The sequence below is a fragment of the Hipposideros armiger genome, unplaced genomic scaffold (assembly GCF_001890085.2).
Source record: "Hipposideros armiger isolate ML-2016 unplaced genomic scaffold, ASM189008v1 scaffold_1641, whole genome shotgun sequence".
Classification (NCBI taxonomy): Eukaryota; Metazoa; Chordata; class Mammalia; order Chiroptera; family Hipposideridae; genus Hipposideros; species Hipposideros armiger.
The window spans coordinates 3,285-26,047 of NW_017732991.1; the positions used below are offsets into that span (position 1 = coordinate 3,285).

At 35.3% G+C, this 22,763-nt stretch overlaps 1 protein-coding gene across 1 annotated transcript in view; it reads left to right on the forward strand.

Annotated features, from left to right (window-relative positions):
- Positions 1 to 1,584: 1,584 nt before the first annotated feature.
- LOC109377936 (catenin alpha-2) overlaps positions 1,585 to 22,763 on the forward strand; it is a gene marked incomplete at its 5' end in the record, with an annotated part of 49,938 nt that continues 28,759 nt past the window's right edge. The window contains 3 exons of the mRNA XM_019634411.1: positions 1,585 to 1,690; positions 5,451 to 5,585; positions 16,401 to 16,544. Coding sequence (XP_019489956.1) covers positions 1,585 to 1,690; positions 5,451 to 5,585; positions 16,401 to 16,544 — 385 coding nt within the window. The remainder of the gene's footprint in view (positions 1,691 to 5,450; positions 5,586 to 16,400; positions 16,545 to 22,763) is intronic.

Consider the following 22,763-nt stretch of genomic DNA (forward strand, 5'->3'; position numbering starts at 1 on the left):
TAAATAGCCAGTGGGAAAAAATCAATGTTCTTTGTGGAAGAGTAATTGTTATCACAGCAAAATAAAATATCTTAAGTTTTGAATTTTGCTATGTGTGTGTTTAAGCTTTGACATTAACACAATTTACAGAGGGTGCCAAAAAATGTATATAAATTTTAAGAAAGGAAAACTGTATTAAAATTGTGATACTCACTAGATGCTGATAACAAAAGATTGAATATAGTTTGACTTCTGCAATTACAAGAGGTGCTCAAAGTGGTTACCATCAGCGTCCAGACGCTTCTGATTATGACAAACTACTGCTTGGGCAATGCTGACCAAAGTGTCCACTTGTGTACTTTTTTTTGGCACCCCCAGTATTTTACTTTTAACCACTAATGTAAAAAAAAAAATTGCAGAAGAGAAATTAAGAGGGAAACTGAACAAAATAGCCTTCACTTACAATAATTTTTGAAGACATTTTAAATATATTTCATAAAATGTTATTATGTAATGATGCCAATCATTGCCTGCTCTATATAACCTTATGTATAAGTTTTTATCCATATCTCATCACATTTCTAATGATAGGAATGTAATTCTGTAGCATTAAAAAATGCATTGATTTTTTAGATGCACATAAGCAGACCAGGATAAGTAGCAATGCTCAAAAGAAAAAAAAAAGATAAATATATTTAACTTAAAATTTTATTTATCTCTCAAGAAGAGAGAAAGGAGAGTTACACTATATCGTACACTATATTCCATTTAAAGATTTATGATGCAGCATAGTTTTGTTTTCTTCTATAATAAATATTTAAAAGACATGTAATATTAAACAGTTCACCTAATTGAATGCTTTATGTGAAAATGGTTTGGAAGTATAAAGACATCTACTGTCACACAATGTTTTCTGTGTTTCATCATAAATCAGTACCAGGAGCATACAAGCCTACCAGAGTAAGAGCTGAACAGAATTCGGAAATTCAGGCTAACGGTTTCCCCATTATGTACAAGAGACAACTGCTTGTCAAAGTGCCAAAGTGGACTTGAAATGATAACATAATAGTAGTGCTGGACATGATATGAAAGACAATGCATGTGTGTTCACTTTGGCTACATTCTGATTTAAATTTAGAATTTATCACTTATGATTTGTATCAACTTAGATGAGTTCATCATTTTAGTCTATTTTGCTCTTCTTTAAAATGGAAATGATGATATCTTACTGCTAGGGTTGTTATGAAGACAAATGAGGTAGTGCCTACAACACCATAGGAGCATAGTAAGCATTTTAATCCTAAATTCCCATTGCCCTTGTGGTGATCATCCTTTTTAATGGAACGCCTATTTAAAAATATGTAAATTAATGTAAAGAATAAAATGTAGCATGTGCATCAAAACAGAGAAAAATGTTCCCTAAAGATGAATAGAAGTAAAATGGGTTATTCACATAGAAATTGAGATGAATCGAGAAAACATCAACATTTTTCTTACGTGTCCAGAGCCAACTACAAAAGCAGAGTCCTGAACAAACAATATGGTAGGTTTGTCTATTTCTTGTCATAAAGTGGATTTCTAATCATGTTGTTTATGTTGTTTCAGAGGCAAAGGCCCGTTGAAAAATACATCTGATGTCATTAATGCCGCCAAGAAAATTGCCGAAGCAGGTTCTCGGATGGACAAATTAGCCCGTGCTGTGGCTGATCAGGTAATATAAGAGGGAAGAGTGGAATCATTAATTAGTACTCGGGTTCTGTAATGGGTTTTATGCACCATATAAAATGCCTCTGAAGAATGACTAGAGCATCACTAACATTTTATAAACTGGCTTCTAACTCTTGCTGAGACTGGGCTGATGGAGAAGATGAGTTCGTTTCAGGAGTTCAGGAGGCACTCCTAAGGCCTGTGACCAGAATTCCTTGGAAAAGAAGAGCATTCAACAACGACACCGAGAGTCATGGCTTATCCCAGCTAATCTCCTTCAGAAATTCAATCACACTGAATAAGGGGGAAGAAAAAGGCAGAACTTTATGTCTTGTTATTTAATATTGATCTCACTGTAATGGTGCTCTTCATAATTATAATAACTTATGCTGTAGTATAAAGGGGATTAATCCACATAATCAGAAACCTCTAGATTTCAGCTTTGTTTTCATTCAGACTCAAAGGCGTCAGAGATAAACGAAATTCTCAGAGTAACTTTGATGTTTTTAGACTGAACTAAGATACAAGCTAAAATAGTTCTCAACTTCACCTTGAATGTATGAGTTGATTTCCACACTTTTCATTTCTTTGGCTTGAACTGGAATTCTAAAATCCTGTTCTAAATATGTATTGTTACAATAATGTTCCATGTCTTATAAGGGTACTTTAGGCAATAGACTTTTCCAGATAACCGATGCCTATTCCTTTAAAGCAACAGGGGTTTACAGCTTGAACCATTTAAAGAGGAAAATGTCTTAAAATATAACATAAGAATCTGAAATAGGAAATATTATATAAACTATCATTTACATGGAGACATTATGAGCATGACTTTGTTTGCTAGACTATAATACAATGATGCTCTCTGGAGACATTGAAATATACAGGATTGCTTTCGCCTCCATAGATGGCCCTAGTCTCCTATGATTTTAGAGTCAATTATTGATAGTTTTCCTTCCTCATTCCTTAATAGTAGGCTATTCCTGTAAACACTGACTGTCGTCAACATTCCAGATTCTAGAATATGTCAAGAAAAATACATTATTAAACTATTAGGATTACATTTAAAATAAGCCAACAAGTTATCTCCTTTTAACTATATATACAGAGCATGCCAAAAAAACTATACATATTTTAAGGAAGGAAAAAAATTGTGTTAAAATTGTAACACTCAATATATATCAATAACAAAAGATGATTATAAATCACGTGTATACATTTTTTAGCACCCCTGGTATATAATATATATAATCTGAGGGATTGTGTTTTGCTCACTTTTGAATTTTTGAGAAACACTTAATAGTAAAGATAATTCATTAAATATAACCATAATGTGAGAACTCGCCAAAATATATTGGGTTTGAAAACCAAACCATTACCATCAACATAATTTGCTAATTTCAGGACAATATCAACTGCCAGGATTCCTGAAATTTGCAACATTAGATTGAGCTTCTTTCTGCAGAGTTCATATAGTTCATACATGTAGCTTATGTAAAAGAGAAGAGAGACAGTGAACTTAAAAATATGCATATGTGCATGCAAACAAACAAAACAAAACTGTACCAACCAAGAAAGAATGCCATATTTTTTTTTCTGCAAATGTTGAGAGTAATGGGGAAGAGTATACTGACCAGAGATTTGGGGGGTGGTTCTGAAAAGAGTTTTATTAGGAAGGACTTCTTCCCAGGAGTGAATGTGGATGGAGTTTGAATGGTTTTTTCTTATAATCTGAACCTCAATGGCTAAAACGATTTCTCAACATGTTTAGGCTCCTTGAGTTCAATATTTTTTATTGCAATTTTGATTTTACCATTTCGGACCCTTTTTTCCAATACTTTTGCAATGTGAAGCATCACCTTCAAACAGTTTTGATATCCAGAAAACACACCACATATGCACATATACAAATGCCAGGATTCTCAATGTCCTTTGAGATTATGACAAAGTATTTAAATGCTATGTAATGATGACTTTAAAATAAATAGATGAAGGTAAGCATTACACCCTCTTTGTGGTATTCTTATGGTCATCAGTTGAGAATTACCTTGCAATTTTTTGCTAATGTTTTGTCTGAATTGGACATTTTCTTTCTCAAATTCTGCTTCTACTTTCATGGTACAAAAGTTATTTTTCTTGATCCATCATACCTTTATTTGTGTTTTAAATGCCTCCATTTAAATAATGGAATAGAATGAGCATTACCAAGGAGCAGATTGGTTGCCTTTATGTTGCCTAAAAATGTTTTTATGAAGATTTGAGATATACATGCAATATAAACTTTTTACGGTCTGTTGCATTTTTAATTATTGCTCCATTGAGATAGAACTTCCAGTTTAATTTGCTGCAAGGTACTTGTATCAAAAGACTTGTCAGTCCTCTGGGGAGATACCATTTTAAAGTTAATTCTCTTTAGTATATGGGCCTCTGGAGTTTGATAAATATTACAGTATTAAGTACTTGTAATAAGCTAAAAACAGTCTGTGGGAGTCTTAATTGATAAGTGGAGTTAGTGGGAGGAAAAAAAAAACAACAAAAAAACCAACCTCACAATGGTAAGTATTATGTATAAAAGAGACCCCTTTGTCATTTATTAAGTAAATGGCTGTGTCAAAACCACTGGCTTCACTGTATTAATGAAAAAATTCCTTTTCTTAAGCTTGAAAGAAACAGCTGGAGTCTTTTTCCCGTACTCATTCTAAATAAGATACCTCGGTTTGGCTGTAAGTACTTATTTCTTACAGTGTCTCATCAGGATCTGGTGATTATATGTTTTTGTTTTTGTTTTTTAACAAGTGCCAATTTGAGCCAGAAAAATGGAATGGCCTGGAAAATCTCCAGCTGAACTTTTTACAGCAAAAGAAATAGATTTCAGTTAACTGGCTAGCCATTTGCACCGAAGCCTCAGAAACACTTTAGGCTTCTATGTAAATGCCTGTTCAGCTAAGTGTTCAGCTAAGCTCTGTGAGTACCCATCCGATGGACATCCATCCACTTCAGTCACCAAGACAACTCCAAGTCCCTGGTCATAGCTGACTCTGTCACATCCTTTGAAGGGCTGTGTTGTTACTCTTCCAAGTTTATCTCAATTGGCATCAAGTTCATTGTATTCATTTCTGTTTCTCTCACAGTGGCCATGATTCTTCTCAGAACCCTTTGTTTAAAGGAAGTTTCTCATGTTGCTAAAATTTTGATAAATATGAAAAATCCAAAAAGTGTTAAAGACTTTCTTTAGGGAATGATGCATTCCTTAGAAAGCCAATATAAACAAGTGATATTTCCCCCCCAGCTAACTGAATTGAAACTATTCTGTCTGATGGCAGAGAGATTGCCACACAGTGATTTCCTTCTCACATATGCTGCGTTGGTTGTCTGTGTTAAAATAACTTTGCACATAGTGAATGTTGAATGAGCCACTAGGCAAAACAACAACAACAACAACAAAAACCAAAACATTTAGAATATTAATTTTCTTAATGGTTTAGAAGACAACTGGTAAAATACTCATAAACATGTATACAACTTCCAATAAGACTTTCTGGAAGCTCTTCAATACTTTTTAATAGCATTTTATTAAAGTAGAGCAAACTATTCTAAACTCTTGGCTGTGGCCTTTCTAAAATGATATATAAAGAAGGTATGTTCAGTGGATGTAGTTAAGGTATATGACACTGAAACCTCTTCTTCTCACAGCTTTTGTATAGCAAGTGTTAGAAGCTGAAGAGTACTTACTAACTGAGATCGCTTTTTTAAATGTTTTACAGTGTCCTGACTCAGCGTGTAAGCAGGATTTATTAGCCTACCTTCAGCGAATTGCCTTGTATTGTCATCAGCTTAATATCTGCAGCAAGGTAAAGGCAGAAGTACAGAACCTGGGAGGAGAGCTCATTGTGTCAGGGGTAAGCTAGAACTTGGACTTCACAATTTCAGTCCCCACTGTTGTACTTCCAAGGCAAGAATTCTTGGCAACAGTACTGGTAAAAACACCAAACTACAGTGATTCATTGAGAGGTATTTTTTAAATAAATGTTATCACCATTATTCCAGACCTTACAATAACTCACAAAGAGCAATTTGATTTTCCAATTACCCCGTGTTTATACTAGCCTTGTAAAATCTCCATTCTTCACAAGAAAACTAATTTCCTAGTCTGGAAACTCATTGCAAAGCTGCAACTATTATAATTATTTGGGGCTTTTGTATATTTACTCATTGTGAGTCTATTTCCCTTTGTTAGTTCTAGTAATGTTCATTCTTTGTTCAAGAGCCAGCCTCTCTATGTGTGGATTGGGTTCACATGTTAGAAGTGATAAAAACAATAGGAATTCATTGATCAGGTTCCAATGCATACTAGGTTATCAGTAACCATTAAAAGCCAGAAAATGTTTGAATTTAACATGGGTTGATGTGCTGTTGCCAAAAACTAACATAGTTGTTAAACACTAACAATGATAGTCTTTGCTCGATCACTCCAGTGTTTCCCTTCTCATGAAAATATAAGTATCTGGTTCATTCCCTCAAATGCAAAAAAAATATGAAGTTCAATGAATAGAAGGATCATGATTTCTTGGCAAGATTTCTAAATGTATGTGTTGAGGTTCTTCATCTTGGCTTCTTCTCCTCCCTCAATCCCTTTCTTTTAACACAACGTGCCATCTATTGTAAACTATTTGCAAATTGCCAAGTGTTGCTCTGCCACCTTTAGTTCTTTTCCCAGACAACCATGATGCTGCTGTCATTTGAAGTGTGGCATTATGAGGAACATAACATTGTCAACATGGTGACTGTGTTGTGGAAATCAGACTGAGCACAAAGCTCACGCCTTCCCCCCAAGCCATTTTCAAAAATTCATTAATTTGAGCATTGGATACAAATCTATGGAAAAATCATTCTTGAGCCAAAAGGTTTCAGTTCCTATATAATTTGCCTTGCAGAACACATAGCTGGGAAAAGAGCTGACCTGGTTTGCATGGAGATGCCATCTGGAAAGCCTGGTCCATGCAGTCCCCCCTAAAGCCCACTAAAGTGGCTATGTTGTGTCTCTTTCCAAAGCCTAGTCACCTCTTTGCGTTTTCAAAATGATCCTGCTTCAACATTCTTCAACAACCAAGTGCAGTCTGTCTTGCAGTGTGTCCTTTCTGCCAAGCTGGTGATTACCAAGATTCAATCTGCCAAGAAGTGATCAAAACATTGCATCTCCCTTGCTTCCTTTCTTATCTTCAGCCTTGATGGTATAGCTTCCCATACCATTCAGCTTTCATGTTCATCTGTACATAGCACCTATGGTCCTGAGTGCTTTTTGTTTAGCTTGCCTTGTGTGCTTTCATTTGTTACTTTTCCAATCTTATTTACATGGATGCACAAAGCATCTTTGTGGATCTCAGACTCCACAACTTCATCTAGAGGATATTTTACGGGCAGAGTTGCTCTCCATCATCCTCTCAGTGCCCATTGTCCATCGCTGCCTTCAGAGCATCATCTTCATTGTCTTTTCCTCATTTAGATGTAGTCCAAACCATCACTGGCTTTTATCACTTGCACTGTTGGCATTTGCAGAGGTGTTTGAGATTGAGAACACCATCAAGAAGCCTGTTTCCTTCTTTGAGTCTTATTGGCAAAGAGCATAAATCCTTGCATGGGAGAAGGCTTCTTTTCGAGGAATGTTATACAACTTTATAATAATTCTGAGTCAAATGCATTATAAAGGTTTGCTATATATTGCTCAGTTGTGGGCCTTCTCTTGGGCCTCTCATGATTTTTTTTTTCAAGCTTGATTGCTATTTGGTGCCATACCTGCATCTGTAGCCTGCTGTCTTTGCCACTTCTGCCTCCATCTTATTCTTCATCCTCCCTCACTGATGGCTAATGGACAAAGAAGTCAGTATGTGTACTTTGCAAAATAGCCACAAACGACTGCCTTCAAAGTTCCAAAAGAGTCAAGTATGTGAGACCCATACACACAGACTTTCAATGATTTTGCCAAGAAAGTGCACCCATGCTTTGGGCCCCATTTTTTTCATGTGGTCTGAAATGACAAAGTTGCTATATTTTTAGGGAGAAGCAACTGTAGTATAATGCCCAATAAAAACAAAACTAAACTAAAACAAAAATGGGAAATACTTGAATCTTTCTGTCTTTTTCCCTGTGTGTTTGTGTACATGGGATTCAAAGCTGTGGCTTCTTTTCTGAAATAGATGAAAGCCACCAGGAAGATATATTTGTCAGATGTAAGAGTTTCTACTGAAACAGAAGAGATTTGTATAGATTATTTCCATTTTGCCAAGAAAAGTGGTTTGGATTTCAAAACTCAGAGCCATGTTTTTATAGTCTTGTTCTGGCATGATGACTATATGTTAAAAATGTCCATGTGAACAATTATATACCATGTCAGTATGTGTATGTTTTATGTGCTTCTATACATAGAAACTGGGAACGGCCTCTTCTGTTGTATCTGCCTTTCGTGGAGAGGTGGCACAGGAAAACTCAGCAGATCATGGGGGACCATGGGCGCAAATGCTCTTCATGAGTCATCATGGGGAACTAAAGGAAAAGGCAGCTCAGGATGTGCTCATTCCCACAACTGCTGTCTAAGAAGCACCATTATTTTATTTTTCAATAAAAAATTGACAATTTTTTAAAGTCATTGGCGTAAACCTTTCTCAACAGCTGAAAGGTGTCATTCTTATTAAGTTTCAAAGTAGAAGATGCATTTGGTGGGAGCCAATTCAGCTCAACTGGGCTCCTAATGGGATCATGGAAAAGGGGAAAGAAATTTTTAAATAATAGAGTTACAGAAATGGTAAAGTGAAACTAGAGGAAATTGCAGTCCAGAATATTAAAAAGCCTCTTAGTTTGTAAACTAGCTTTGTTTGCTTATGTTAGTGTTTGATTATTAAATCTCTTAAGGTAGTTTACATGTATTTTTTGAAAAAGAAATGTTGAAAGAAAAAAAAAGAGAGGGAAGAATGGGAGGGCAGGAGGGAAGAGGCATGAAGAAAGGAAGACGGGAAAACAGAACAGAGGAAAGAGAAGCTTAACCATAGCATATCATAAATTTGTCTAGTTTAGGTGATATCCATTAAATGTGACAGCATTATATTCATCATGGGAGAAAAGTTGAGCCAGCATGATTAAAGCATATAAATATATTTTGAACACAAATAAGTTCTAATGCCATGATAATGGAAATTACCTATGTATTTGATTGTCAGGTTTTAAATTTTTGTTCACTGGGTTTTAGAGGATTTAATGGGTTATTTTCAGTTTAAAAACAAAGCTATCACATCATTCTGGAGAAATAAAACCCAGTCTAAAACCTTCGATCATCTTTAGCTACCCAAAGATTTATACCTTGTGCGTTATACTGAATGAGGTGAAAAACATTCATGTAGGATTTGAGAATGTAGAATGCTGAACATCAAGCATCCTGATAAAACTGAAAAATTCCACTTCATTTTTATTTTTAAATTCACATTCAACAAGCGCCAAATTAAAACAAGGAAGCCAGAACCCAAGAGCAATAACCATGCTGTAGACAGGAATTTGATGTTTAGGTCAGAGATGGAGGGACTTGGACATAACTTAGATCTGACTCCACAGGAAATGCTGCAAATGTAATAGATTTTATTGCATATACATGTCTTTTTTCATACTAACAAAATATAGTAACAGTTTGGAGGTGAGCGATGTTAATTCCCTAAGTCCTCAAGCTGATCCAATGGAGCCCTAACCTGATCCTGAGGGATGGAGTAATTTGCCCTAACATAGGTCTCGGTTCTTGCCATTTAAGTCTCTCCTTTCCAAATCGGAATCCCTCTCAATTGAGCTATGGAGACAAGTTTGACAACGCGAGCAAGTATAATTTGTGACACTAGAAGGATTTGACTTCATAAAGGGAATATTGGAGAATAAGGGGTCCATTACTGTCATTCTTATTACCTATGTTTCACACCATTAAAAAAATGGATTCAGTTAAACTCAATATGAATATTCATGGTGATAAATAAAAACATTCAAAAAAATTACTTAAACTGATGATATTTAAATCAATCCTACCTGACATTGGCATATAATCAAAGATACATATGGGGTACTGCACACGTATACATACAACAGATACACTTTTTAAGTAAATATCAAAACAGATCAAAAAAGATTTGATATTTACTTCCTTAACCCCTGAATAATAATCAGGAACTAAACAAATGTTGACAACTGTGACATATCTGATCCAATAAAGTTTAGGGAAAAGATGATGTGGGAATTATTTGTACAATGCCATATATGGACACCATATATAGGTATATATATTTGTAAAAAGTGGTGGTTTGTTGAGATGAGAATTGCATTTTATTTGAAGAGTTCTGTTTCCCTCTCTAAAAAACAAGTGTCAGTATTTTGTAATGGGATGAAACAGTATTGAAACAAGCAAGCATTGCACCTAGTTGTGGAGACCTGTATTTTAAGCAACACTTTTTTGAGAGTCTTTTTTTTTAATATCTTTTGATTCTGTCTATTGTCAGTTTTTTTATTATTTCCACTGATTCAGTGTAGTAGTAATGGAGAAAAATCCAAATTGCTAGCTATTTCAATTTGGGTTTGGAATGCAATTCTGTGCTTCATTTGAACAAAAAGGTATGTATTTAAGGGATTTACAACAGTTCCAGAGACTTTTATCCAGACCTTTCACAGGGTAGACTGTTAAATATTTAGATTAAAGGACTTTTCCTGGTTTAAGGATAGAGTAGGAGAGTCAGATCTAAAGAGAGTAAGATTAAAACAAACTTCAGATTACAAATCTAGATAAAGGGGTAGTGAAGATATTCTGTAACCATGAGAAAATTAAATAGGTATTATATTTATCATTTGGAGAATGTCAGTAGTTCTTTGCACAAACTTGGCTAGTAAGGTGGGTTGCTGCATAATTCAGTTTTTCTCCCAAAAGCCTACCTCCCCACTATGTTATGGTAGTAAAGCTATAACCATTTAAATTCTAATTCTTGCATTGCCTCCCTTAGTTATATTTGTATCCATGTACATGTCACTAATTTTTGCACAATCCAAATTATTCAGAGAAAAGAGCTCTTAAGTGGTTTTTCAGTGCAAATTCATTCTCTCGGTGTTATAAAAGTTTCATTTAGCAAATTTAGGGCATTATTTTTGGAAGACATGGGAAACAGGAGTTTTTATAAGAAAATTAAAAATCCCCTTGAGTGTCAGTCTCTATAGGAAGCTTTGTGTCTGTTGCACCAATCTTGTATATATATCTCCCTGAATTCAAGTAGTCTTGTGCAAAGGAGGATGTTAAACTGCTCTGTTATAAGAAGTGTCTTTTCAGTTACCTACTGTCTATGATGGTGACCCTAAACTTACCGATATGCTCAATTCTATTCATTGGGGAAAAAATCAGTTATTCACAGATGGAATTAAACCAGTTGGGTATCTTACTGAATCATTTTATGCCATAGAAAAAGAATTTATATTCTAAAGCTCTCATTCCAAAATAAGAAAACAGACTCTATTTTGGCAGAACTGGAACATGAACCAAGTAAATAACTCTTTTTACCTTAATTGGAGGTATGCATTGACCTAACTTGGATCTACTCAATGGATTTATTTGATTGCATTCCCTGAACTTGTGGGATGAATAGTTTTTATTTTAGTTTGAGGACATTATTACTTGTAAGACTAGAAAGGGTTAGTGGCTTTACGGAGACATTTCTGCCTTGCGTATTTCTTCCTAAGAAATGTCAATGCCATTACCTGTCATTCAATGAACTTTCATTCCTTTGCGTTCTAGAAGATTTTTTCAAGTTTTGAAAGCCTCTAATTAAAAGAAGGAAGGCAAATTATTCACACCTTAATCTATTAGCAATTAATTCCTTAGATTTCAGTTAATATTCTGAGGATTATTTGGCAGCTAATTAATGGTATTATTTTATGAAAACTTGGAAATTAGACACATGGGAAATACCTAGATGAGGGGCAATGATTGCATATATCTTTTTGTTTGTTTTTTTTTTTGTTTAGCTGAGCCATCCTGCCACCTGTTGGCAGCTCAGCGGCTGCTCAGCTTGGGCCGGGACTCGAACCACTGTTGCTCAGAGCTCAAACTCTTGAGCGAGCTCTTAACCAACTGAGCCACTCAGCCGGCCCTGCATATATCTTTTAATATCTGTGAAACACAGGCAAAACTATTTGAGAAGTGCTGGTTTATAACATTTTTCCCATGTGACAGTAATCTAATTTTGAGATATTTTATATATGTGTTAATTGTCTAAGACGTTTCTCTATTGATATGTTTTAAATAATTAATGTCTTTAGTAATATCTTAGGAGCTACTTCCTCCCACCCCCATTTTTAACTAGTTTTGGATATTTGAGAGCAAATCCAGATATACCTGTTCCCTTCAACTGAACAAAATAATTATGGAATCCAAAGTGTTGAGTGAATGCCTTTACTTAGAAACAGCATCTGTAAATCAGTTCCTGCTTTCTAGTTTTCCTGTATGCACTTGGATTTGTCAGCTCTAGTCAAGAATTCCATTATTTTGAATTGGTTATCTAAATCCACTGTGATTTTTTTTTTCTTGTTCCTACTTGGACACAGCAGGAAGGCAGTTAAAGAAAAAGAAGTTAACATGTGAACAAGTTGATATAAAAAATAAACAAGTAAAAAAGAAAGATGAACATTAAAACCATATACTATATATTACCTGGGGATTTTGTTGCTGATTTTGCATACTTTCCCATTACCTCAGATGACTAAAACTACAGGAAATAAAGAGACCTCATAACAAAACTGATAAGGATTTTTTTCTATACTGGATTTTATAAAATATTGACAATATTTTTCTAGAAAAAGATCAGTGTTTCCATATGTCCTTCCTAATTTCTAACTAAAAATCAGAACTTCCAAGGGTTGTATTTATTTCCTGTTCCCATAAGTATATTTTCTGATTCCTTGACTTGAACATATCTACCGTATTGCATTCCAACTACATAAAAGGAATATGCTAAATATCAATTGGGTAAGGGCATTCAAAGTCCTTTATCTCAAATAGCAAATAATTTTCCTGAAAAGGATAAATTTTTCTGCCCATTGTGCTTATAATAGGTTGTGTAGCCTTTTGTGGGGTTTCTTTTTTTTTTTTTTTTGGTTTTGTTTTTTCTTTTGGATTTAGCTTTTCACTTTACTGTTCAGCATTCTCTCAGCTAGACTATCAAGATGTCTGTTGATGGCTATCTCTGTGTATTCACTGTGTTTCTTGGTTTACTATATTCTAGAAAAAAAAGTTTGTTAAATTTACTATCATCTACATTCTTCCTCTACAGATTATTTTGTCAAATGCTTTATCCAGTTTAATTTAAATGATTTATAAAATATGGCTTTGATCACAGCCCTTAGAAAAGAAATATGCGCCATGTTTTGGCCCATGTATCTTACAAACAGGACTGACTTCTGGATGGGCAGTGTTGCATTTTCTTAGTTCCAATTTCTTTTTTCTGCTTCAGAACACATTGTCTTACTCTATTTTGAACAGTCATTTTCCTTCTGGACAATAAGCACATTTCAAATATTTTATAAGAATCTATTTTCTTGAAGGCAAGCTTTCTTAATTTAGACTTTAATTCCTTCACTATCAATAATGTACTTTATGTTATTGCTTTTCTCCAAATACCTTCATTTGTGCAGATGCCTTGCTAATAATGAACTTGACTTCCATGAACTCTGGCTAGATGTTCTGTCAAATCTATCCAACTTGTCTCTTGACTGCTTTCATCCATTTCCTTTTGCAAATCTATTTTGCAAGTGAGAGAGGATATCCTGGAGAACTTCTAGTCAGTATCATCTTCTAAGAACCATGTACCCTTTCAAGTTTAAAGGTCTATTTGTGAGATTCTATCATAAAACAAACTCAGAACGTAATATTTTTATCTAAGAACTCCTGATTCAAATCTACTGTTGCTATCAAAATCGGATTCTCTCTTGCTGAGGTATTACTCTTTAATAATAACATTTTATTAAAATTGCATGCCAACTTCCTGATTATGTCTTCCATGGTGAATTACTTTGTAAATACATCTACAAGTTATTCTTTTGGAGTATACAAATTATTCCACCTCACTTTTCTGAAGTTTTTTTCACTAAGAAGTTAAATAAAAACTTGTTTTTTTTTCAACAGAAAACAAATTTGAAACCAACGCTACATCTCTCTGGTCAGAGTAAAATTATGACTTCAAAAATGGGGTCTCGACTGAAATCTTGCACCCACTTCATATGATGTCTTGAAAGGGCTAACTAATCAATTTATATGATATCATAAAAAGTACGCATCAATCCATAATTGTAGTAAGATTTAGTTTTCATAAACAATGTCAAGAGGCTAGATCCTAAGAAGAGTTGGAAATTACCGGATCCTGGCATTACAGTCTATTAAAGAAAATTTTATTTTAACTAATATAACTGAAGACATTATCACAATCAATCATACTAAAAAGTCAGCACAGTTCATCACTCTGCATCCTTTTGATGCAGCCTAGTTTTGCATTGGGTTCCTGAAGTCATGCTCCATTTCCAAATAAACAACAGATAATTAATAAGAAATAACATAGATTATGATCTAATTCCAGTTTGTTTTATTTCAATATTTAAAAAGTGTTTAATTCCATTTTGATTCTACTATCTTAACCTAGGGAGACATGTACCTTTTTTGGGTAGTAAAAATCTTAAGGTGTTTATTGGAAGAATGGGCAATTACATCACTATTCTTAAAGTATTTACCTTTAACTTTTGTATAAAAGGTGTTATGACACAAATAAGTTTTCAATACATAATAATCTTTTTGAAACTGGGGAATAATAATAAGTGAATTCTCTACAGTGTCAAAATCAGGAAATGCCTAATTTCTAAAACTAAATGGGATTGTTACCAAGCATAAAAAAACAAGGATAAGCCAACTAGTCAGTGATCCAATATGTAAAAATTGGAGGACAATAAGACTTTCTAGGGCCATTAATTGGGAAATCTCATGCAACAAAAGCTGTTGAATATAGAATTTGAATTTAAACTTGGAATTATTGAAGATGGAACTAGAATAAGGAAAACATATACAGGGCATTATTGCTTCCTCTAATTAGAGAAAAAGTCAAATATAGGAAAAATTTCATTCTTATCTGCCAGATTTTTTTTCTTTTTTATTGTCTTTACTTCTCTTAGGACATTCTTTAAATGTCTTTCATTCACATTTATTTTGAAGTAAAAGATGAGAGTAATGTTGCCAGATCTGTAATTAGTTTGAATTTAGTAGCTTCTGTGTTTCAAAACACTCCCTAATCTGCCAATTTTGCTTAATTTTAAATTGTGATTACCTAATTCACTTATGTATTTAGTGAGCTAAGGATGACAGAACTAGAAATAGAACTGTATTGGCTCAAAACATAAGAAAATAATTCCAAATTGGGAGTTCTGTTTATCTGTATACAGAAACAGCCTTTGGGCTTTACCCATTTACTATGCCATGAATTACAAGCTATCATTGTGAATCTTTACTTTTATAAAGTATTTTCTGTGGAAAGAGATCTGGCTTCCATGTGGATGATTTCAGGACCTGCCTGCTCATCAATATCACACCTTTCTTTTGTTTTGTCATAATACCCACTTGACAACTTTGAGTAGTTCATAATTTTAAACTTCTAAATCTCTATTTGAAAAAAAAAGACCTTAGTTCTTTCCACATTATTCTCCAATTTTAGCTTATTCCCCCCAACTCCCTCCCAAAAATGGACTAAGAGGTTAAACAAAGCTACAACTATGTAACTATAGCAGAACTGCATGTGACAAAAAATTATTGGTCACTTAGCATCACTGAGTCACTTAAACTTGACCTCTGAGAGTGGCAATGCATGGCACCTTACGATTGGAGAAATCTTGCTGTTTGATTTTTCTCCAGTTTCAAAGGTGGGTTGTAACTACCCCCTTTAGATGTATATTTTGTATACATGGAAAAACTCAGTCAAGATTCTCAGTAATATTTTATGTCAAAGATAACATTTTAAGAGGTAAAAATTCTAAAGGTAGAAATATGCATTGGCTATTGGCTTATCTTTTAAATTATGCTTGTCACACAATCCACCCTTGGGTGCACAAAGGAAGAGTAAAAAGAGTTGCAGTTCTAGCAATAATAAATGCATTAGTTCTTCAGTGATTCCAATAAAGGAGGTAAGTATCCATTTAGTACCATTACTGGCTGGATGTGCAGAAGCCCTAGGGCTTGATGAAGGTCATACAGCAGGGCAATGGAACTTCCAGGAAAGACATCTGAGATTCCCCATGTACTGTTCCAGGCTTTAAGAGCTTCAGCCCTTGCTTTCTCTCTTGGTGATCTTCAATGCTTTAAATAGGGGCTTCATCCCCATTAAACCCACTACAATTGTCCCCCACAGTGCCTGAAAAGGCAGGGTGCTTCTTCATCCTCCTTCTCCCAGGTGGTCCATTTACCTGTTCAAGAGATACCATGAGGAATCCTAATGGCCGGGCTGCTTAATATCCTAGAGGCCCACCCATCTCTTTCAGCACCTAATTCCTTCAGATGCCTCTTTTTCCCAATGACCCACTCCCTCTTCCACCTCCCTAATCCCTTCCCAATAAGGTACGTTTTTTTTTTCTCTTGCTTTCTCTCTCACTTTCTCTTTTCTGTATCTCTCGGAAATCAGACAGGAGTTCAGAGCACTTTCACTACCTTTTATGAGGTAGATTGTGATGTCATAGATGGGGGCAGGGCTAGTCAACTTTCTACCCACCTCCCAACCTGTGCTGAGGGAGCTCCGATCGGGAGTGGAAGCAGTGATTCCTCCATGGTGAGTAACTTTGCTTTCTAATCTAATCTGTCTCACTACTTTAAAGTAACTCACATTGCTTTTGAAAGCAGGGTGATGGAATTTCAAGAAAGTACAAGTGTGATCACTCAAGCCCTCCTTACTTACTATTAACCAACTTGGACAAAGGATCTACTTACTAATACTTTTTATGAGTCAAGAATACCACAGGACAGATCCACTCTTCAAGTATAATCTCAACTTGAGAAGTGGAAATGGTATTTTCATTCCTCTATTTCTCAGTCTTTCTTCCCATTGGGACAGAAAGCAACTGCACATGTGGAATGAATCCATTCTGTAGTCTTTCAGGGGAGCTTCTCTAAGGAAGGCTCATTAGGAGAATATGTTCTTCTTCATTTGAAAGATTCCAGGATCTCAGAATACCCTTTATTGATGTTTGCCCAAAGAATCAGTCTGCTCTTCTAAAATTGTGGGGTAAAACTGAAGAAACTGATACGTAAGAATTACCAACAATTTGGGTTTTGATAAAAACAAATTAAAACTTTCTAATACAAAGACCAACATATTTGTTTAAAATATTTATTTTAAAAAAGAGTCATCATTCTTGCAAGATGAAGGGAACAGCCATTGAAAGATGTCACAACCCAATTTGCTATCTTTTTTGTTGTTGCATGTCAAAATACTGATCGCTGATGCTGTTTTGTAGAATTTCTTGGTGGTTAAGAGCTGTGCAAACCTGCTGCCATTTGTTTCATCTGGGTATCTATTATTACTGATTAATTCTTTTATATGCCTTAGTATTTAGAAAGAAAAGATAAACTGGAGTGAACATATTATTCCACCTTCCTTGTTCTCTCCTGGGTACCTATTAACACTGTCAAGATGTCAGCTTTTATACAAAAGGGCAAAGGAAGTTCATAGGGGTGGATAAATCTTTAAGGGATGTTCTGCATCAGGGTGGGTGTTTTTAAAAGGATCTGACCATTAGAATGTGAGGCCATGTTACTTTTCATGAGGTGTGATAAAAGCATCCTGGTGCAGATCATGTGTGTTATGAAATATGTTAAGAAGGTATCATTTATGTGTTCAAAGTATACATACAGCCCTAGTTATTAGTTACGTATGGACATCAGTGTAAAGAACTGGGACCATTTAAAAGGACTGGAGTCCTTTCTCATCAATAGCTTTTCTGTTATGTGTAGATCTTCTCCTCCTCTTGCCCCCTCCCAACTTATGAATGTTTACAGTTCAAAAAAGCACTTGTCCAAAAATGGACTCGAGCTGATACTGCTATTTTCATTACCTGGGGTGGAGTAGTGTGGCGAGTTCAGAAGGTATTTTCCCACCTAAGCTTTCTAACTTAAAAAAGTAACTGTAATGGTAGCGACTTAAGGCACAATATGGAAAAACAGAGCCCTAACTGGACAATAGGAAAATGTAGGTGATAATCACCTGCCATCATCTTAATATTGCCATGGGGGTAACGATACCAACCAAAGTCATGCATGTTGGGTGAGTCCTCTCAAGTCTCTGGCCGACCTTCCATTAAAAATGCTAGAGCCCTGTAACCCACCCTTCAGTGCCAGAAAAATCTGATGTCTAATCACAGCTCAAGTTTTTAATGTCTTTTATCAACCCTCATACAGCCGCCAGGTAAGAAATGCTCATATTTTACAAACCCTTGGGATACAGTCACCTTTGAACTTCGTGAGTTAAGAACGGTTGTGTTGTGCACTTGTGCAAATACGGAGCGTCTACCATGGCATGCATTGTGCATGCACCTGTTTATCCTCGTGTGCATGTTTCATCTATGGTGGTGTTCAGTGTTTTTTTTTAATTCATTTTTTATGTATTAAAGTTATAGTTTAAAACTACATGCATAGATAGTGCTCTAAATGAAACAGTGAAATGTAACAGAAGTTGCATTCATTTGGGATCTGAACGCTGGTCCTATTTATGTCACTGACTAATTAGGTTACTCACAGTGAATTCCTTAGATCTTTTGGGTGGGCCTCTGGTTTCTCATCTGTAAAATGATAGGTGATCTAATGGATATATCCTAAAGTATCCTTGCTCTAAAATTCTATGGTTTTATAATCAATTTTTTTAATAAACAATTTATTCAAAACGTTTATGGAAAACAATTGAATAGTTGATGAGACATAGTTTTTGTATGGGACATACAATTTTCAAACCAGAAAGAAAATTTCAGTCCAAACCAGGTTTTCAAATGTACCCTATATCTGATGTAGTGTTATTTGGTTAATAATATAAGGGGATCATTTTCTTTTAAATGGACAATTTCAAGGCCATGATAGGTATGTGTTGATTTGGAAGACTGATTTTTTTTTACTCTTTAATTTTATGTTATTCTGATTTTAAAGATTTAAAAAAATCCTTATCTGGGAAATAGATGGAGCTAGGTCTCATTGAAACTCTAACATTCAAAATGGCTTATGCAATATTGCAAGAATTACCTTGTAGTGTTGGGAAGAGTTGGTTCATTGGGAATTGGTGGGTACTGAGCTATTGTGCTATGGGGAAAAAAGACACGTAAGACCTGGCTCCTACTCTCGAGGAATGTACAACCTTTTGGGGAGTCCAGACACATGCCAGGTGTCAACTTAGGAGTGAAGACAGTAAGTGTCAAAGAACTAAGAAATATCCCTGGCTGGATTGCCCTGAGAAGGCTTTGTGAGAATCCGAGGACTTCATGCTAACTTTGAATAGAGTGGTTTAGATTTGTGTTGTTGTACATATGAGGGCAGGGAAGCATTTCAGGTTAGTGAGACCACAGAATTGCAAATGTTACAAAGGATCTTATGTTTAGATATGCCATTATCAGAATCAAAAGACTTTGCTTATCATCCAACCCCATACATTTCCCGAGCCCCTTTCCCCTTAATCACATGCTGATTTTGCAGTATATGACATAATGCTTAGAAGAGTTCAGGAAACTGCAAGTGTGTGAATTACAATGATCTTTTATTAAGATATAATCAGGCTGCCATTTTCTATTACACAAAAGGTCACATGATCACTCACAGCTACAAATGTGAAAGAAATAAAAGGAAGGAATTAGGAACAGATGGGAACTCTAGCTCTGAGTCTTTCTGGTTTTCTGATGAGGTGGAAAGGAGTTATCATTTTGAATAACCAAGGGATTATCATTGAGAGGTTTAAAAATGTCGATGGTCACAGAAAATGCCCATAAGCTAATGAGAATCCATGTAACCAGGTTGGTTATCCAAAGCAAAAGGAAGTTTCTCTGTGCACTGAGTAGGAATTATGTCAGATCTGGTCTCAAACAGTCCATATTGTGAAGATTGAAACACTAAGTAAAACTACTCATGATAATGCAACTCTCTTTCCTCAATACAATTGGAAAGAGGTCATTGATTTGGGTATGATTTACCCACACTGACAAAGAAGAACGCTTACATTTCAAAGCTTCTCTGTTTCTATAGATCGTTTGCATTGTATACTTTACATCACATAAAGGGCACCGGTTTTTGTATTTCTTTCCATCCAAATACTTTCCAAGTTATTACTTTGGCTTTCTAACAGACTGGATTAGAACTGCTTTACCGCTATCCCAGATGCTAAGGACTTGGTTTACATCATCCAGTGAAATGTTTCTTAATTTCATATCATGGTATAAAAATTAATTTCTAGAATATATGACCTCAGGAAATCACTTTCAAAAGCTCAACTTGTCTATATGGGAATGATAAAGTAATATAGTACAGTCAGTTTTACAAAGAAAGGAACATTTACTTAAAACTAATTTCTCCCAAATAAGTCGAAGCAGGACTTACATTGTTTGTGGAACAATATAGATTATTAAAGGAAGTTAGAAATATTAGAATTATGATTGTCGCAAGAGAATGTTAAAAAGGATGACAAGTGTTCCCCCCTTCCCCCAGATGTCCCTAAAGGAAATTTTAGAAATAGAGGATCAGTTAGATTTATAATTCAGCAAAACATTTATTGAGTAAATAATGTGTGATACTCTCCTGGGAACAGACATGGTATTAGCATGGAAAAAAAGACATGATCAATTACTGTGATAGAAGATAATAATCATTCCAATACATACAAAGTGATGTGCACGTTCCTGTAGAGAAAGGGAGGAAGAAGCTTCATCAAGAGGGTAATATTTTTTTAAGCTTCCACAGATAAGTGGATAGGAGTTTCCAGGTAGAGGAGGAGAGAAAGCGAATGCTCACAGTAGTGAGGTTTAGATGTATTCTGTGCTGACTGGACCTGAAACTGTCAGAGACAGGTGGAAAGATGGAGGGAAGTAAAAGGTGGACATAGAAAGGTAGGTGGGGGCTGAATATCAAAGGAAATTTTCTGACCCATTCTGATTTTAATGAGTGTTTCTCAAAATGGCCAGAGGATCATCTGCATGTTAAACCTAGCAAGAGGTGGGAGGAGACTGTTCAAAGGAAGACTTCTGGGCTGTGCTGCAGAGGCAGACCTTTTAAATCCAGGATAGTAGGGTGTAGGTTGTTGGAATCTGTAATCACCTGCCTCATCCCACCCCAACACATTTTCATTTTCAGCACGATTCATTTTCCCACCAAAGTTTCGGAACCTCTACAAGGCAACAAAACTGACCCATTATATTTCTATATTCTTGGAAAAAGTTTCAGGGGAAAAAAGCATTCAAATATTAAGAATAAAAGGTTTGGGAAAAATAGGACTTATAGGTAATATAAGGATATTCTTGAGAAAACCGGTCTGAATTTTTGTTAAGCATAAAACAGAGCTTTCTAAGAACGATGGTTATTATGTAAAAGAATTACAAAGTGATGCTAGCAAATCTCCTTAAAGGAAAGGCATGAAACTACATACATTTAAGGGATCACCTCGCATCTTTCATTGTCATGCTCCAATGCAAAGAGTTAATGAAGTTTAGAACCAAGTTGTTCCTCAGCTCTCAAGTTGTCCAAGATAAGGGACAGAGGCAACAGTGGAGAGCAAAATTTTTTTCTGAATGGTATACTTTGGTAGAGCTATTTGGCTAGTTTTTCAATTTAATTAGATGAATTTCATTGAAAAAGTAATAAATGTATATATTAACATTCCCATCAAGACTGGAAAAATCAGGCTGTCATGCCAGTATAGGTCCTGACCTATATGGTCTGTGGTGAAAAGTATTAATTACATAACAATGTTTGACTCAACAATCATTTACAACTGCTAATTTTTTCTCTATTTTTTTCTTCATGGTAACATCTTATACTGGTCAGTCTGTGCAATTAGACAAGTGGTCAAAGATGTAAGAAGAGGGAGGCCCTAGAGAGGTATTTTCCATTTGACTAAAACAGCAGCATGAACCCTGGTCTGGGAGAAGATGGGTCTCAGATCACAACAGTGAGGACCATTCTGGGTTTAACCCCCTCATTGCTTTAGGTACAGTTCTGCTGCTATAGATTGTTAGGATCTTAAGTGTTTTCTGATAATTTTGTTGCTTGGAAGTCAAGAAATGAGAGGCAACCTTGCATTTTCTGCACATTCATTTCTGTGCAGATAATTGCAGTAACTTCTTTGGCAGAGATGGTGCTACTGTCACGTTCTAAAAGCAGTTGATTGGTAGGATGCCAGTGCCTGCCGTTAAATGAGCAAATCCGCTTTGGCATGATGACCTAAAGACCTTTACTTTTTTTGCCCAGTGTTTCCTTACCAATGACATATAGGTCTGTCATTGCGTTTATTACACCAAGCCAGGCAAATGTAGCCTTGGGTGGTTCTACAAAGATGTGCCAGGCAAAATCATTTACCATAAGTCCTAGCCTTTTACCTGAATAAAAGCCAAACAGAGAACAGTAGCAGCCATGTGGTTTTAATGTCAGGGACTGGAAAAATAAGTTAGAGAATACCCTATTCTCTTAAGGTAGACGTTAGAATTATAAGCAAGGTATTGCTGTTCGATGTGAATTTGTTAACCAACTCTGTGTTTTACAATTTGGGTTATTTGGGCAACATTCTGAACCTCTGAGCTTTTGGTTTTGCTTTTACATTGGAATAGTAATACCACTTAGCGGGACCATGGGACAATTGCATGTAGTAAATCATTATTATACTAAGATACATTGAGGGCTTCATATATTGCAGGCATTGCACTAAACTTTCTTTTTCTTTTTATTGTGAAATAAACGTTTTTTTTAAATTAGTTTCAGCTGTACAACACATTGCAATAGTTATACTTTTTACCCCTCAAAGTGACAACCC